The sequence below is a fragment of the Limulus polyphemus genome, unplaced genomic scaffold (genome assembly GCF_000517525.1).
Source record: "Limulus polyphemus unplaced genomic scaffold, Limulus_polyphemus-2.1.2 Scaffold2500, whole genome shotgun sequence".
In the NCBI taxonomy this organism is placed as follows: domain Eukaryota; kingdom Metazoa; phylum Arthropoda; class Merostomata; order Xiphosura; family Limulidae; genus Limulus; species Limulus polyphemus.
Window position 1 is genome coordinate 1,897 of NW_013668110.1, and position 18,945 is coordinate 20,841.

Consider the following 18,945-nt stretch of genomic DNA (forward strand, 5'->3'; position numbering starts at 1 on the left):
TATAATGTATTTAAATTGCTTTTGAATTTACTAATGTTTTCCATTTGTGTACTCTGGCTTTCTCTCAATTGTGGAATGTAACTGCTATCCACAACAATTATTAGAAAACATTACCAACACCTTCCTAACAAAGAAACTCACAAATCCAATTAAGATACCAACTGTACTCAAATCAGTCAAGAGATGATGGAGGTCTGACCTAAAAGTTTGTGCTTGAAAAAAAACTAAAAAAACTCAGAGCTGCTATGATGTGGCTAAATGTAGTACTTAATTTGTCCTCAGCTGCTAATATGACATTAAAGAATAGTTATTAATTTCTCTGAAAAAATTAGTGGGAGTCCAGACTACCTGGAATCCCTCCCCAAGATTCACACCTGCTTATACAGCACTAAATAATAGTTATCAAAATAAGTTAGAAACATAACACAATGTTCAAAAAGTAAATTTTCACATTATTTACCAACACTGTAGTCACCAGATAGTTGGCAGTTCAAAATAAGTGACAATGATTAGATAGCCTTTATTTAATGCTTAATTAGACAGAGAATTGGCAATGGGTGCTTCCAGCTAGTTGCCTTTCCTTTGATGAGTTGCATTTTCCTGACATTAAATGATAAATTGTAATTTCAATTAATCAATTATTGCAATAGTTGAAAACAGTACTAATAAGAAACACTAACTTCAATTATTTAATTAACTTTCCAAGCTCTAGTTCCAAAGTTGATCATAAAATCTGTAATTTAGTTAAAGAAAAAAGGTGGAAGCACCATTAAAAGCTAGGAATAAACTATACCATAAATTATATAGGGAAAAAGAGGAAATATGAAATTAAAAAGAAATTTAATTTGTTAAATACTTTGTTATTGTGGTAAATTGTATGTTGGCTATATAGAATTGGTCATTGAAAGTATGAATATAAAAATTACTAAGATGTGGAAATAAGTAAATTAGCTGTTGTTAACTGCCTGATACACCAAAGTCATGGTATCAATTTTAAACAAAGAAATAAATATGAATCTAAAGACATAATAAAAAGGAACTATCAAACAACAAATTTAGATGAAAGATTAGTTTTAAATCCATTATGGAAGATTTTTGTTTTCACTGATTGTTTAAAATGTATGATTTACATATCGTGGCTGTCCTTTAGTTATTGGTTCACACTAAAATGAATGTTATTTCACACTAAATTTATATCTCTGATAATGGCAAGCCAAAACATGTTATGTCAATTTGAATGTTTATAATTCATGCGATAGGACATTGTCCATTTTATTGTTTTATATGTATAGTAGTTTATTTCTAAAAACTTAAAAAGATGTTGAAAAAGTGTTATAAGTATAATTAGTTTGAAATAAACCTAAGCCAATACTCATAAAAATTAAAACAGGAGATGGTTATTTCTTTTTGCTTTGCTTCTTTAGCGAGGAACTTGTTGAGTTTATGAAGTAAATCTCTTTTTTTTGTTATTCTTCTCATTGAAAATCACTGCATATAGCTTTTAAAGTTTTCAGTTTTATACACAAGCCTGTATGATTAATTTACAATGTAGTTACTACAAACCTGTTTCTGCATAGGTAATAATATAGTTCATCATATACAACAAATGTTTGTTACTAATTATATACCTCTACCTAGAAAAATATATCCGAAATACAACTTTTTTAAACTCATTATCTTTGTTTGATAACATCAAAATACTTAAATTATTTTCTTAGAATAATAACACTACAGATTATGCTTTGAAATTCACTCAGTATTCTAATCAGAATAAGAAATGTTTACAAAATGTAGTAAAGTGCTGTCTGCAAATTTTACTTTTTCAGTTTCCACTGAAAGAATGTGTTGTTATAGAAAATTGGGTGAGGCCACTACTTTCAAAGTAAGAGTGTATTTTGAGAGATGTTTTCTTATTAGAATGTATTATCTGTTTGGAAGTACACATAGACAACTGAATAATAAACTGATATTGTGCTCAAATTGTTGATTAATTGTTATTATATATAACAGTGTTGTTCAAGAGTAATGAATTGATTTTATGTATAGTAAATAGTTGTACTTTAATTTGATACATGTAAATTGAAATAAAGGAGTATGGTTGCATTAATATAGAATTGTTATACTCTATTACTTAAATAGATCAGTATCATGTAATAAAGTGTGAAGAATTGTTACACATTGGTACATAAATGGATTGGTTTTGTACAATATTAGAGATTTTAAAATTTCATGTGCAAATAAAAAAAACTGACTTGCATGTAATTAAGTCTTTGATATAAACTCAGCCTGCTGAAGAAAATCATTTTTATTATTTGAAGAGAATTCCAACAGAGAAGCTAATTGATTGAAGAATGTTTGAGGACATTATACAATAAACACTATGCAGCTAATGAATGTTCCAATAGCTGTACAGTCTGACAAAAAACAAGTTGCTCAAAAATTTGAAACATTCTTTAGTTATAATTCAAGTGAATACTTGTTTTTGAATACTGAATGGTGTATTTAAACATTTTTACTTTATTTAAAACTGTAGAATCTTACCACTTGCAAATACAGCAGATAAACTACGTCATAGTAAAAGTACTACAACACTAAAAACTTGGTTTAAACTTGTTTTGATCATTCTGGCCAATATCTCATTTTTGAGATATATCAAATTTTACAGAGACACATAGACTTATATATATATATATATATAAAGAACTTTTATAATGATGATCCTCTAACAGTTTTTTCTTCTTAATATGAAATGCTTGAATGTGTATTATTTCCTTTGATAGTAGTCATCTCGAAGGCACCATCAGATTCTTAAAATATTGGGTTTATCATGACTCAGACTGTATGGTTTACCATGTGCAAGGTTTATTTAGTTTTCAGCTATGGTAGTAATGTATTAATTTTTAAATCTGTAAAATAAATGTTGCTGTACATTTTTACAGATTAAGTTGAATAATTTTGTTTCAAAGAACTAATGACTGGAGGATTATTTTTCTTCAATAGCTTTTTTTTCATAACCATCATATATGGTATCATGGTTAGTTTGATAAATCACTGGCCCTAAGAATTAGAATGCATTTTTAAGTATCGTAATAGAAATGATATGTAGCCCTTAACTAATTCACTGAAGATGTGTGAATTTGTGAATACATATGTACTAAACAAAATACATGTTAATTCCATTTTCTCACACTGTTGCTGAGGAGGAATATATGTAAATAAACTAATGCTCGACAAGACACTATCTATTCCTTTACTGGGATTGAAAATATTCATGAAGATACACCATGTGTGACTAGTGATAGCTTTGTTTTAGAAATTTGTTAGCTTCCCACCAAGGAATGTTATTAACACACAATTTGACAACTGACTTACATTATATCTTTTCTAATTACTTAATAGAAACACTGAATATTTTCTTACCTTTTTCTAAAAGCAATATATCATTTAGTATTACAATTCCCAAAACACAACCAAAAGTTCTTGAACACTTTCAAAACATAGTTATTGTTTCATCAGGAGTAAAGAAAAGGGGCCATCTTTTAAATTATAATAAATACAAGATAATGCAGGTGGGATATCACAATTTGAATTATGAGTATAATTTTGATAGGAATAACCTTAACAGTATTTTGGAAGAAAACAAATCTTGGTGTTCTGGTTCATCAGTTCTCTTGAGCCATCCAGGGCAAATGGGATATTAGGTTGGATCTAAAGAAATACTGAATACATGTCTAAAGAGATTATAATGCCATTGTATAGGTCATTGGGTAGGCCACATTTAGATTACTGAATCCAGTCTTGGGTTCCTTACCTTAGAAAGGACATTGAATTATTGGAAAGGGTTCAGAGGAGGGTTACTAGGATGACACCATACGAGGATAGGGTAAGATCGCTGAACTTGTTTTCTCTTGAAGAAAAGTTGTTAGAGTGGATCTCACTGAGATGTTTAAGATTGTTAAGGGGATTGATGCATCTTCTTTTTTAGTATTTACTGGTGAGATTGGTAAGACTAAAGGACCCAACTATAAGTTTTGGCAGGATAGGAGTCATCTTCAGCTAATACAGCCTTATTTTTCTAACAAGTTGGTTGACCTTTGGAACAGTTGCCTTCAGATGTGGTAGATCCAATTAATTTAAGGGAGCTTAAGGGAAACTTGATGACTATTTGAATGATACAAGCTGGCTTTCAGGTTTTGTTTAGTGTTTAATTTTGTGGATAAAGCAGCCTAGATTGACAAGAAGGTCCTTGTTGTCATTTAATGCTATACTAACATGAGTTCAGACTAGAAGTATGTACATTATTACAGTTAAGTAACATTACTCTCTGTCTAGTTTAACAGAACTTTGAGAAAATGCTTTTAATCTTTCCATTCTAGACTTGGAAACAAGGGTGGTGTTATACACATTCGATGTAATCAAGTAGTGGAAATGTTAGAAGGAGGGTTCATTGCTCCATACAATTTCAAAAGGGTAAGCATTTACAAGAAATTTGTATCTCATAATCTTGAAAAATATTCAGGCATTACTACAGACAAAAATCATGATTGTAATTTTGATCTCCAGTTCTATTTACAATAAGCTCATTATAAAATCTCCCATGAATTTGTAAAGGAGGAATTATCTGTTTAACATTTACCAAATGTACTTAAGTATGCATATATTTAAGCTCACTCAGTTATTAAAATTTTTCAATAATTTTTAACAAAATGACTTGTAATTTTGCTGTTAAGTTCTTGACCTACATGAAATATGATCAAAAAACAAACTTTAAAGAGCTGTGAAGGGATTCAGTAAATAGGGATCGAGAGATTTTTGACACACATTGACACTAATAATATCAGTGTTAGTTAAAAGTTTTTTTTATATAAAAGATTACATTGAATGTTACTTGTAAGTTAGTACCTAATCATTATTCCTTAAATAGTCAGTATCGAGTTACCAAATAATTAGGTATCAAAATCTACTCTCTTCTTAACTTAAAACAACTCATTATTTATACTGTTAACCAAAGTGAATTCCTATATCATACAAATATACAAACTCATAACTTAAAGTAAAAACCTTTCATTTATTTCAAAAGTTTAATTTTGTGGTGCCTTTTTACACCAATTAGCCCTCTCGCTACAGGTATGTGAAAGTGTGCATGTCATGTCTTTTTAGAAAGTTACATTCAAAGTTTAATTAAACTACTTTATTATCATTGTATACAAATACACTTGGCATCAAAATGCTGTTAATAAATCAAATTTTAATGTTTTTAAGATTTAAGTTCTTAATTTTATAAGGAAATATTTTACAAAATCCTCTGGTATAAGAATTGTGACATTTGCTCTCTAGGTCTTCCACTGTCTCTAATTTATTTAACCCCTACCCCCCAAGAAATACAGAATTTAACATAAGTTACTTATTATGATATAAATATTACTAATACAAAGTATAATTTTTATAGCCTTCAAACTTAGAAAATCAGACCTTCTTTGCACACCCACCTGCCACATTCTGACTTTCCCAAATTGCCAATAGTTCTTTGATGTTTCATACTGTGTTATATATATCCAATAGAAAGCCAAAGTTTTAATATATCCAATGACATATTATATTATATTGTTTTCTGTAGAGAGGATTTCTATTTCACCTTCATTTTGAAAACTGTTATTGCAGTATTCACATTGACAGTTTTAGCTAAATTTTTAAAGGCTCTTATTGCATAGTTAGAAAGCCAGGTACATTATGGTAATTATAGGACATCGTTTGCTTTGTGTGTGGTATTATCCTGTGTTCTTAGGTGAATTATTTAATTAAATAAAAATTATTTTGTGTACTAGTACCATTAATATAAAAAAAAAGTAGGCTTACTTTCATCAACTGTCAATAGCAAAAAAACAAGAAGACACAGATAAATACCATATTTTTTGTCTTTCACGTATATATACTTTGTTTACTGTTATAAAAGTAACTGAAATGTAAAAATTAGAAATTTATTAGGTTGGATTAGATAAGATAACAAAAAAAAGTTCTTCACCAGGTATGCTTGTAAGCAGCTCTTGGGCTACATAATTCAGTATAGTAACTTGAGCTACATATTTGCTGAGTAACTTACAAGTTGTGTGGTGGGATTATCAGTTAGACATGAGCCAAAGGGCAATAAAACAATGAAATTTAAGTATAAATAGATCTATGTTGTTACCAGGTTTAAGCTATTTAGGATAAACAATTATAGGTTCCTGTTTCAATCTGCAGAAATTCCAGAAAGAAAAAAGCTAATTGGATTTATTTCATATTTCTTTTAGATGGTTATGAGTTCAGTCAAATTGACTGAATGTGTGTAGAGTTAGGATAGAGAAACGAACAGATAAAATATAAAAATTTTACGAGAAAGAACATTTCACATTTATTTAGGAGGTTTTAGAGGTTATGCAAATGAAGTTTGAGAATTTTCAGGTGAAGAAAAATTTTAATTTTAGTACTACAACCAGTTAGCACTCTGACTTCATATATTCATTGACAAATTTTTAGTAAAATTACTAAATTAAAAAATATAGATTTTGATGTGTAACAAAAGACTTGTAATATTTGCTGAAAGCTTGCCAAAGTTCGTAAAGATTCACAAAACATTAAAATTTATAGCATGGAAACTGATGATCACTTTGGGGTCATAATGTCAGTGTAATCCTTCAAGCCCATAGGAAGAGAATCATGTCCATAACCATTTTACACTTGTTATGACACTTCCACAATGCATAATTTCATTAAAAAGTACAGGAACAAAGAAAACATTTGGTATGCAATAATTTTTTCCACCATCATAGTTTTAGGACTTTCTATTTATATGCATAGCAGTATTTCATATTCTAAATTGCATATTTATTTTATTTTTTTAAATATATGAGACCACATCACACACTCATTAATAATAAGTAGGTTAGTGTTTGGCATGGGCTTCTAATTAATACCATATTTTTTTTTTATATCTAGAATGACTGCAGACTGTAATAGAAATCTACAGTTATTTTTCCTATCAGCCTCTTTCTTTTAATTTTATGGTTTTATTGCTGTACAGTATACTTTTGGATCCACTCACTAGCATGCATGAAAAGCAATAAACCACAACAGGAGCCCATTTTGATGTTTCCTGTAAACTTTAGGGTAAACAAACAATCAGTTTACAGTCATCAACATACTGGAGCTAGCCTTCCCCTTGTAAAATTTTAAACATCTTGTTGTTACCTCTACCACCAAAGGTGGATGGAGGTTATGTTTTCCCCCCTGTGTTGGTGTGTTTGTCAGCAAGATTTCTTGAAAACAACTTAATGGATTTGGACAAAAGTTGGTATACATTTGGACTATGACCCAACTTAGAAGTGATTAGTTTTTGGAGGGTCAAGGCCACAAACATCCAAAAAATCAGTATCTCTTAACATGGGGACCAATTTTTCACACTATTTTTGCTGTATAACTCAGTCAAAAATGATTGGATTTTTTTTATGAAACTTGGTGGACATATGTAGTATATTATTCCTCATTATTCTGCCAAAAATATTAATAGTTCTTGAGAGCCAAATATAATAAATGTTGCATGTGTGCTCTACTGAGTGCCCTTCTAGTTTTTTTTTTTTACCAAACCTAAGAAGTTTCCATTTTTTAATTTTTGTTACTTCTGTTAAAAAGTATATAACAATAAATAAATAAAAAATATTACATTTGTTCTCACACAAAATTGAGGCAGTCTTTGAGTCTATCAAATTTGGATGTCCTAAAATAAATCATTTAGTGTGTATTTTAGAACACAAAAAGATATATCAGACACTAGAAGAGAATATCCAAGTCTACTATAATTTGTCTAACTTTCAAAGAGTTCTGTTAGCTGCTTATTATTGAACATAAGTGATCACAGACAAAGAATCTAAGGCCAACTATATATGCTCACCAAGGAAAAAAAAAATATATATATATAACTGTCTTGAAAAGCAGGACTGATGGAGGGACTTCTATGGTAAGTTTGACAAATTTATTGATATCTCAGCAAGTCAAGAAGGTATCTGGTAATTATTTCTTGTTTGTTTCTAATGAATAGGAGACTGAAAACTGTATTATTGAAAATATAAAATCTCAAGTAGAGATTTCAGAGTGGAGCTGCATCACTTGACACTGAGAAGTGACAATTGGGAATTTTTTAAGTATTTCCTTTTGAAATTAAGAAATGAAAACTTAGATAATGTAAAAGATTTGAATTATGAACTACATTTTGATGCTATGTTTATTAATATACATTGAAGTAAAGGTGTTTAATTAAATTTTAAATGTAACTGTAAAAAGTCATAATGTATACTTTGATCCTGCTATGGAAAAAGTTAATATTCTTTGCTTTATTTTTTTTATATAGTTTTTGATATTTAGTAATTAAAGAATGTAATAAATCTCACCTCACATAAATAGCTTCAGTTTTTAGTTCATACTTTTTGTAATTGCCTGTTTGTTCAGCAACGTAGTTCTGTTCACATCTAAGTATAATATTTTTTGTTATTTTCATTTATATGCATCATGGTTCATGTTGCTGCTTCAGGAAGCTCGTTCCTGTCTTTTTGCCCTCAACTATGTCAATGCTGATGATTGTGTATCTCAGATGAGTCAGGTTTGTTATTTATGTGTATGATTTATACATGAGGAGTTAGTTTTTTGAGCACTTATCAGCTAGTACTCATTTTGTGGATTGTACTCATATGCTAAAGGAAAATGAAAACAGGTATACATTTTAAATCTCATTTGTAGTGTTTATTGTTCTATTGAATAGACTTACAAAAAATTTTTAGTTCCAATTATGTACAACCTAGATGTAATTCTTTTATGTGAATTCTGTAGTGTCTCTTGCATATCTCTTGTGTTGCAGCTATGTTTTTAGATTGAATTGGAAATGCTAAAATAGATTACTGTTACTCTGAAATGTCATATTTGAATTTTTGTGTATGTCATAACTTTTGTAAATGGCTTTAATATTATATATTACTTGCATAACAATGTTAAAATATATCTTAGGGGAAGAGAAGCTTTTTGGTTTTGTGTGTGGAGTAATGTTAATTTAAATGAAGTGTTTCTTTATATCATGATACTCAGAAATAATAAAGATTATTTTTATGTTACAGCTAAGAAGAGCAGCAACATTACCTGCTGCCGAACAAGCTTCTATGGTAAAATATAAGTATTGATCTTGATGAATTAGCCTCATATTTAGAATACCTACTTTTTTGTAATTGGTTTAAAGTATACAGAGGCTGTGTATGTTATATTAATACAGGGTGCATGTGTCTTCTGGAATTTCACCCTAACCCTGGAAAAGTCCTGATTTTTTTCATTTACCCCTGGAAAAATTAAATCTCTCCTACATTAGACACTTTACAGTAAATGTTTGTTGATATGTAATCCCAAGTGTTTGATCATTTGTTCTTGTTTTTTCTTAACTATATACACATTTTCAGGTCAGGTACAATTTATGAGAGTTGTCTGGATCTTATGTAGTGATGTGTTACCATTATACCATTATGATCAATTGTCATAGTGAATGCAATGCATGCCACAAATCTCTGTGTAGATTGGCTGAACGAGTCTCCATCGATCGATATACACACATAGCATGTTCAATGCACACAACACAAATTGATGCATTGTCAAGCAGAACAGTAGGCCTACATATTGGCTGACATTAGCTCATAATCACGAGAGGCAAGTACATATTTAACTAGAGGTGGCTCAAGGAGCCTGAATACTATATGTGATTGAGCCGAGATGTGGATAAATACAATGCAAGATGCACTTTGTGCATGATGTCTTGAACAAGGGAGAAGTGGCTTTAAAAAGCCACACTGTCAGCACAAAGTACATGCATTTGTGTTCAACACGCAATGGACTATGTTCATCAGGAGAAATAGAATCTTCTTTTAATAAAAGTGCTATTCAAACTAACTTCAATTGTCCACCCCTAGCTGACACAGCCACAAGTACATGTACCTAACAACAGTTACTGACACCATTTGTATCAAGGTCAGATTGTTTAAAATCTGAAATTCTGTGCACATTGTTATTAGATCACACTACTTCATGAACTCGTGTTTGGATGTCAGTCCACTTTTTGCTTAAATGTTCTCAGACTCAACAATACCAAAACAGTTTTCATTTAGTGAAAGGAAATGTGCTTGCTTGTGTAATTTTGGAATAGCTCCATATCTGAAATCACTAAGAAAATCAATGACCAAAACTGATATGTCTTGCTCTCTGATGAAAGACAAAGTCACACTACCAGGAATAAAAGATGGATGTTCATGCACGGATTTGGGAAGATGACAAGATCCCTATCAGACTATCAGTATATGATTAACAACAACAACAAGAATAATAGTTATGATAATTTTACTACTACTACTGCTACTAATATTTATTTATTTTTATTTCTTTCATACAGTCATAAAGATAGATAAAAGGTTAATCAGAGTATATCTTCTGTGTTACTTTAAACATGCAAAAATAAAGAAGTTCCCATGGTGTTTAATCAGTATATCTTCTGTGTTACTTTAAACATGCAAAAATAAAGAAGTTCCCATGGTGTTTAATCAGTATATCTTCTGTGTTACTTTAAACATGCAAAAATAAAGAAGTTCCCATGGTGTTTAATCAGCTTATTTGTGGAATACTTCTTTATAACTATGACCATTTATTTCTATAAATGTTAGTAAATATAGCTAAACAAGAGGCAAAATGGTGAAATTGGTATTAGAAGTCTATGTTAAATGAAATTTCATATTAACATATATATCTGAAGTTAACAGATGAATAATTATAACACAGAAATCTAATATCCTCAAATCTTTTGCACCATTATCACAAACAATTACATACATACATAAAAAAGTGAAATTAATGATAATACTAGAGGGGCACTCAGTAGAATCATACCTCCACCATGCAGTGTTTTAAAGAAATTCCTAATTTCCCCTAGTTTGAGAATTGTGAAGTTTTCTTTCTAGGCATCCCCTATTTGTAAATTACTTACCTTTGTGGTTTCTGTTTCAGTTCCCATTTTGTTCCCATGGGAACCATATTGACAAGCTTTGCAAGATTTCTAACTACTGGGACATTTTATTGGTTTTGCCTATTACTATCCTCTGTTCTATTGAGCATTATTGAATAAATATATTTAAAAGTAACTTAAATGTAAAAATAGGAAACTTTTTAAATTAGTTAAGGTTACAATAGATAAAATAAATAACACTAGTATAATAGAAATTTATCACTAGGTATGCTAGCAAGCACCTTGTGCATAGTGTATGATGCAAATAGTGGTCAAACATTGTTCACAGTGACCTTTGACCTTGATCCTCCAAACACTAATCACATAAGTTGGGTCCATATGTGCACCAAATTTCATCCAAATCCATCTAGCTGTTTTTAGAAATCTTACTAACAAACACACAGGGATGAAATACAACCTCTGTTCACGTATGGTGGCAGAGGTAATTAATCCAATAAGAATAAATTACCATTCAATGAATGTTATTCAGCTTGTATATGAACACCAGTTTATCCCTGATGAATTCAGATTTCATGACAAGGAATCCACTTTGAGACTAATAATGCTTGGAGATGGCTTGAATGGGTAATGAAGAAAAACTTTAATATAAGTTTAACATAACAGCAAATGTACAACGTTTCGACAAGTACCTGATGATGACAGAACCTTGTCAAAACGTTGTACATTTGCTGCTATGTTAAACTTATATTAAAGTTATTCTTCATCACCCATTCAAGCCATCTCCAAGCATTACCAGTTAACCCTATTGCTACAGGTTACAGGTCAAAGACCATTTCATAGTGTTTTATTGAACTACTATTTTATGAATGTATGTCAATAAGTTTGGTATCAAATTGTAGATTACAATTCAAATTGTAGTATTATCTATTAGTTAATTGCTTAATTTAAAAGTATATATTAAAAAAACCCTAAATATCAATTTTTGTGTGTCACGTGGTATGTTGAATGCAGCTCTGGTTCAAATGTGATGTGTGTGATGTCAAAATACAAATTAGGAACTCAAATTACAAATTTTGACAAGCTAGAATGTAAAGTAAGAACCTCCTGTCTTTTCTGTTTGCTGAGGTATCACTACATTTACTTAATCAAAAATAGTGGCCCCGCTTACCTTTTTCCATTTTTGGAAATGCTTACATATACCTACTTCTGTCCATAACATGTAAATTACCAATTGAAAGCTCAGAATGGCCACATAGTGGCTTTCTCAGCCAATTTGAAGTACATTGGCAGCAAATTCTTTCTTTTTATGCTAGAATCTAAGCTGTAAGGTAAGACTTTGGTCAGCTCGAAATTGAGTATTTTTTTAGACCCAAATACGGCTTAGTTACTAAGCTTGATAAATTGTAGTGGAATTAGGTGGTATTGATATAGTAATTTATGATTTTTGGATATTTCAAAATGTATATATAAAACCTAAAAAAAATATTTCATTTCACATCCTCCAAATGCAAAATTTGGTAAGGCTTAGCAACCTATGGCAAGCAGCAAATGAGTACAAAGTTTGTAACTAGAAGAGATAATTGTTTGCTATACTTTTTTGTTTACTGTTCTATGTTTTAAGAAACATAAGTACTTATTTGAAAATAGTAATATTACATATACATACATTATGTATTATAACTGAAATGTGACTGTATTTTACAAAATACTAGTCCACTAAAACACAGCCAAGACAGGTCACTTTGTAAAGGCCAGTATATTCTTGGATACAGTAACATGAGAGCACGTGTGTTGTGTCATTGCAACTTCTGTAATGTAAGCCAGGCATAGCTGAAAAGTCAATATAATGAAAGTAATAAATATATATAAATGTATAATGTTATGAGATTTAACTATTTAGACTAAACATTTGTGTTTTCATGTTATAATTTGTACTCATTCTAGAATGAAAATAGCATAATTTATATTTATTTTCTAATTTTTTATGGTAGTTACGAGGTCGGTCAATTCAACCCAACCAGTACAGAGGTACAGTAGTGAAAATAATAGATAAAATATACATTTTTTTCTAAAAATATTTGTAATTATCTGCAGGTTATAAAGATTTCACATGTGAAATTTAAAAATGTTCTGTTGCAGAAAAGTATTTTTAATCTTAAGATCAAAATTACTTTGCATGTTGGATAGTCAACATTCGAAAAGAAAAAAAGGCATGATATAAACATTACTTAAGAAATCTTAAAACTTAATGTAAAAAAAATCTGATATTTTGTGTAAGAAAGCCTTGTAATGTTTATTAATAATGTGCAAAATTTTGTAAAGATATGGCTATATTATAAAAAATCATAGTATAATTATTCTCATGGATATTTTTGTGGTTGCGAGCTGGGTGAATCTCACCCAACCCATTTTGATAGGGTTAATAACCACTTTTAATATTTTTTTTAACTCTGCAGTGGTATTTATACTCCATAAATCTCTTGGAAGCTGGTTCATTATATATAGTATTTTATGCTCTCTTACTCTTGTTCCATAGTTATGACTATAGTTTGGAAGCATAATATTTATTTTCTAGTGTTTTCTAGTATTATACATATGATATTTTAGCACTTTATAACTTGAACTGTTATAAGAATTTATAAGTACCATGTATTTATAAAGTGCATTTATACCTAACAACTGGTTTCTTATAATTTCATCTCTTAATGTAACATTTGTGTGAAGTTCATCAAAGATGAACTTGTAATTACATTTTTACATTTTTTGAATTACATTTATTTTTTAAAGTGAACTTTACTTGTTTAGCCATATACTGTCAATGTATAATGCATAACAGATTCTGTTCATGATACACAAATAATTTTTTAATACTGATTGATATAATATTCTGTATCCTCCATAATTTTGCTGTAATAGGTCTTAATTTATTGCAAATCATATTTGTATCTTTAGACCAACTAAAAACATAATCTATAATTAGCCTTATATATGTCTTAGTATTAACATTTTCATTATACTTACATTTAAAATCAGAATACTGCTTGTTTTCTGCAAATAAATGTGTTACATAAATTTAGTGTTACATATCTGATCATGACTTTTTATTATTAATATTTATATATTGTAAGTAAATTATCATAATTTTTGTTTTATCTATATTCATATAGATTTCATTTATATCAAGCCAATACTTTAGTTCATTGAAATCATCTTGTAAAATTTCTTTGCTAATTTCCACATCAACATGATTTACAGTTAAAGCTGTATCATATGCATATTGATATATTATACTCTTTAAATCTATATTTGCAATATCATTAACATACAAATTAATCCTATCGCAACGAGCATCCTTTACTGCACATGTCACAAGGTTTTAGTGACTTATTTCAAAATTTAGTATATAAGTTTAAGTTCTTAATTTTATAAGGCAATATTTGAAAAGATCCTGAATTTCCCTTAGTGTAACAAATGTGAAGCATTTTCTCTCAGCATTTCCCCTTCTCTATTTTATCTACCACCACTCCAATAAGTACAAAATTCAGTTCAATGTAAATTACTCACTATAAATTAGCCATTGCTCAGACAAACCTAAGATTTTATGGCCTTCAATTTTGTTTTTTTACAGAGTTATCAAATAGAAAATCAGAACCCTCTTGCCACACGAACCTGTCACATCCTATTTTTCAGGATTTGTTAATAGTTCTCTTTTATGTTTAATTCTATATTATCTATAACCAATAGAAAGCCAAGGTTTTCATCTATCAAATGACGTATTATAATACATTGTTTTCTGAATGTAGAATTGTCAGTTTCACTGTTAGTACAAGCTTTGGTTTCATGGGAAAAATAATGAGTAGCTTGGATGAATTTGTAATGGGTCTTGTTGCATAGTTAGAAAGCCAGAAAATTGTGAGAGTTAGGGGAAATTATCTAGTTTAGTGCATTACTATCATTAGTATAAAAAAGTAAGGTTACATATCATCGAAAATCGACAGCAAGGAAGAAGAAGATTCGGGTAAGTACGTTATTTCTTGTTTTTCATATTTATTCTTTATTTATTATTATAAAAGAAACAAAATTGCAAAAATAGGGATATCTTTAGGTCAGTTACGGTTAGATTAGGTAAAATAAATAATAATGTAATAGAAATGGTTCACAAGGCATGCACGCGAGTAGCTCATGGGTAATGTAATTCAAGAGCGTAATGTTACCTCAACGTTCCCCAAGTGATTTACAAATTATAATGGTGCAAATAGTAGTTAGACATGGTTCAAAGGGCAATAAATCAATAAAATTTAATTATAAATGGATGTATACTGTTATGAATTTAAAGCTACTTAGTATAAACGAATGTAGTTTCATGTTACAATTTGAAGTAATTCTACTAAGAAAAAAATGGGTAATTTAGATTTATTTCAATTTTTTTTTTGTGGTAACAAGGTCAGTGAAATTGAGCAATAGTCTATAGAGTTAGGGTAGAGAAAATAACAGATAAAATATAAAGTTTTACTAAAAACAAACATTTGAAATGTATTTAGGAGGTTTTAGAGATTACACAAATCAAATGTGAGATTTTTAAGATGAAGAAAAGTATTTTTAATCTTAACATGAAAATTATTTTTTACACAGACTTCAAAACAAATACTCAATATATTCATGAACATATCTTTTTTCAGTTTATTTAAAATAATTCACAAAAAATATGATTTTTTGTTTATGAAAGACTTATAATGTTTATTGAAAACTGTCGAATTTTGTGAAGATGTACATACTATAATAAAAGTTAGTAGTATCAAATCTGTAAAGACTTTATACAAGTACAAATTATACTTTACTATTAAGATATGGATTATTAGCTAAGTTTTATGCTATTCTAATTGGTATAACATAAAATGTAATTGAATAAAATTTTGAATGTAAAACACTAAAACCTTATGTCGTGCACAGTAAAGAATACTTGGAGTGAGAGGGTTAGTACTGTTGATGGAGTCCTTAATGTTAGTATCAACAGCTTGCTTCTAGCTTCAGCAGCATCTGCAAGGCAAAGGTATATGGCCTTTATCAAGGAACAAGGGAAACAAAAAAGAACATGCAAAAATTGGTCAAAAAAGAAAGATTATGATGGATGAAATAGACAACATAAAAAAGAAAAGACAAATCTTGCAGGGTGATATTGCTGCTTTGCATAAGTTGGCAGACAAGTTTGCTGAAAAACAGAAGAACCAAGAAAATTTACTTTCATTGCCAAATCCAACAGCCTTACGCACACAGCTAAAGACCAATTGTATATAAATATACATACACATTTATATACATATGTACCTCTATTAAGAATTATATGACTATCACTGACCCAATACAATGCTAAATTTATAAAAAAAAAAAAAAATTGAATGAAGAAAGGTTGCCGACCATTGATATAAATATATAGGTGTGTTGGACTAAGGATTCTTCTACAGTAGGTGTCTGTAACTTGTTGCCAATAAATTTGATAATAAATAAACAGCACGCACTCCACTTGTTTTAAGATAATATTTGTATTTCAAACAAGTTAAATGATTCTTTACACTATGGAGATCATAGTGGTACCTTATACAGTTCTGTTCTTCTTGTCAAAAGTCCACTTAGGCCTATTCAATTGCTGTAGAATTCAATTGACAGGCCGAACTATTTTTCTTTATTTTTATTGCAATAATATCTGTGTATTATTCACTTATGTTGTTGCATGAATTACCACAGTTGTATCCTGAACTTCCAATAATCATCTGTTTTTTTGTACTTCCAATAATTGTTTGCCTTTTGTCACAGTCCACACAGACAGGTTCAATTAGTTTAGAACACCCTTTCACAAGACAAATTATTCTCCTTATCTCTTTCAAACTTTTAATCTCACTCTAACACATCAACCATTAGACCATTCACTCCCATGATGGTTAACTTTACATTTTCTAACTTTTCTCTGACCAAAGTTCTGTTTCACATGACTTTACTTTTACTCTGTTTCCACTCGTCTGGTCGCAGCTATATATACATCAATCACTTACCCCTTCTAGAAATCTCCATAGCCTCGTGCGATAGCCTCGGCATCAATGAGTTACAAACACAAAAAAATTAATTAATAATACTATCTACATTAAACAGTCTATTTTTATCTGACAATAAGCCAATTGGCTTTTAGGAGGAGTTCCCTGTGTTTTGATGTAAATGTTTCCACCAAGATGTCCCCAGAGCATAGCTCTTAAGTATAGAGAGCCAGCAAGCCCCTCTAATCTCTTCTTCTTTGGCCTATAGGTTTGTTAGACAAAGAATGCAGAATGGAAAAAACGAGGTACAGGAATAGAATTGGGTGATGATTACTGTTTCAAACACGATCACTTTCCTATCAATGAGTTTTTATTGCTTTTTTTTTTGTAGTCACTGAGTGCAGGATCCATAAAAAAGGAGAAAATTCAAAGCTCAAGGGGGGGGGGGACGCACTACAATGCCAAACATTGACAATCTAGCTACACCAGAGTTTCGTGGGCACCATACCCGAGCACCAGCATTAAACACAACATCCACAACAGTTGAGAACGTCCAACACTGGCACTTAGTTGATCCTAGCCAAACATGCCTAGCCAGTTGACCCAGGGGGGTGCACCCTAAGGCCACCAATTTACAGATATTCAAGGACAAAGTGATGCGTTAAAGTGGCACTGGCATAAACTGACCCATCAATGACACCCCCTCAAGCACCAGAATCCTCTTCTCCCCTTCACTGGATGCCAAAACTACAATTTTCTATATAAAATACAGAGTTGAGTATATTATATTAAAACACTCAAGAATAAGCAAATCAGTAAGCCCATGTGACAATCAAACCCAAAATAAATTTGTAGTTGGATAGCATGTATCTGAACTATATTTTGATATTGTTTGGTGTTTTGTAAGTCATGTGATGTCAATGAAAATTGGTCACTTTTGGGAAGGATAGGTAATATGTAACAACCCTTTCCAACACAACATATTCATAGACTCAGATCACAAAGATATGTTAATTTGATCAACCCCCTCCAGGTGGATCCCTGTACATGGTGAGGGGACCTCACTGGGAAGGTTCTGTATCTTTAGTTCCCCTCCTCTAGGATCCAAACATCCACCCACACGTTTGCCATGTGGAAATCTGTTTTGAAATGTAGTTCACCCAAAGTCATTTTGTCATCCGTGTAAGATTGTGTTTGACAAAAACAATTTTCTCCTTATTATTATAACTTTTGCTAATAAAAGACAAATTATTTTCATTTACTGTTTAGGCCACATTATAGTTTCCTAATTTTTGTCTACCATAGATTGCAGCAATTGTCCTGTCAAGACAATCTCGAGTTAGTTTTGATACCAGCTGGTAAGTTTTTCAAAAATAATTGTTAAATTACACCTTTTAAATATTTTACATAGTTTTGTTTAATAAACACTATAGAAGTTAAATTTTCTATGTTTACATTGTAGAGTGAATATATCCTTTATGTTTCACCTTTCATTTGATAAGTGTTGAACATTATAAAGTGTTGTTCTTCTTTTGCTTATAGTGTACTGTAAAGCAGGAGAGTGTCATCAAACACATTAATCATTCTTTTTTATGTCATCAAAAATACTAAATTATTAGAATGTAAATTGTATATGTACTACTTGAAGGGGTATAAGGTATGGGTTAGCATTTCATTCATTTATTGTTCTCATTTCGTTCAGATTGTTGCACTTTTACAAAATATATACACATAATTATGTCATAATGTAAATCACTATTATGTGAGAACAAAAACAGTGACTAATAATGCTTGGAGACGGCTTGAATGGGTAATAAAGAAAAACTTTAGTATAAGTTTAACATAACAGCAAATGTACAATATTTTGTCATCATCAGGTACAAGGAGTTTACACTGACA

General features: G+C 30.2%; 1 protein-coding gene across 1 annotated transcript in view; it reads left to right on the plus strand.

Moving 5' to 3' along the window:
* Positions 1–1,718: 1,718 nt before the first annotated feature.
* Positions 1,719–18,945, plus strand: part of LOC106467137 (protein FAN-like) — a gene marked incomplete at its 5' end in the record, with an annotated part of 133,833 nt that continues 116,606 nt past the window's right edge. Inside the window, 5 exons of the mRNA XM_013927457.2 lie at positions 1,719–1,882; positions 4,377–4,470; positions 8,564–8,632; positions 9,141–9,185; positions 18,352–18,404. Coding sequence (XP_013782911.1) covers positions 1,719–1,882; positions 4,377–4,470; positions 8,564–8,632; positions 9,141–9,185; positions 18,352–18,404 — 425 coding nt within the window. The remainder of the gene's footprint in view (positions 1,883–4,376; positions 4,471–8,563; positions 8,633–9,140; positions 9,186–18,351; positions 18,405–18,945) is intronic.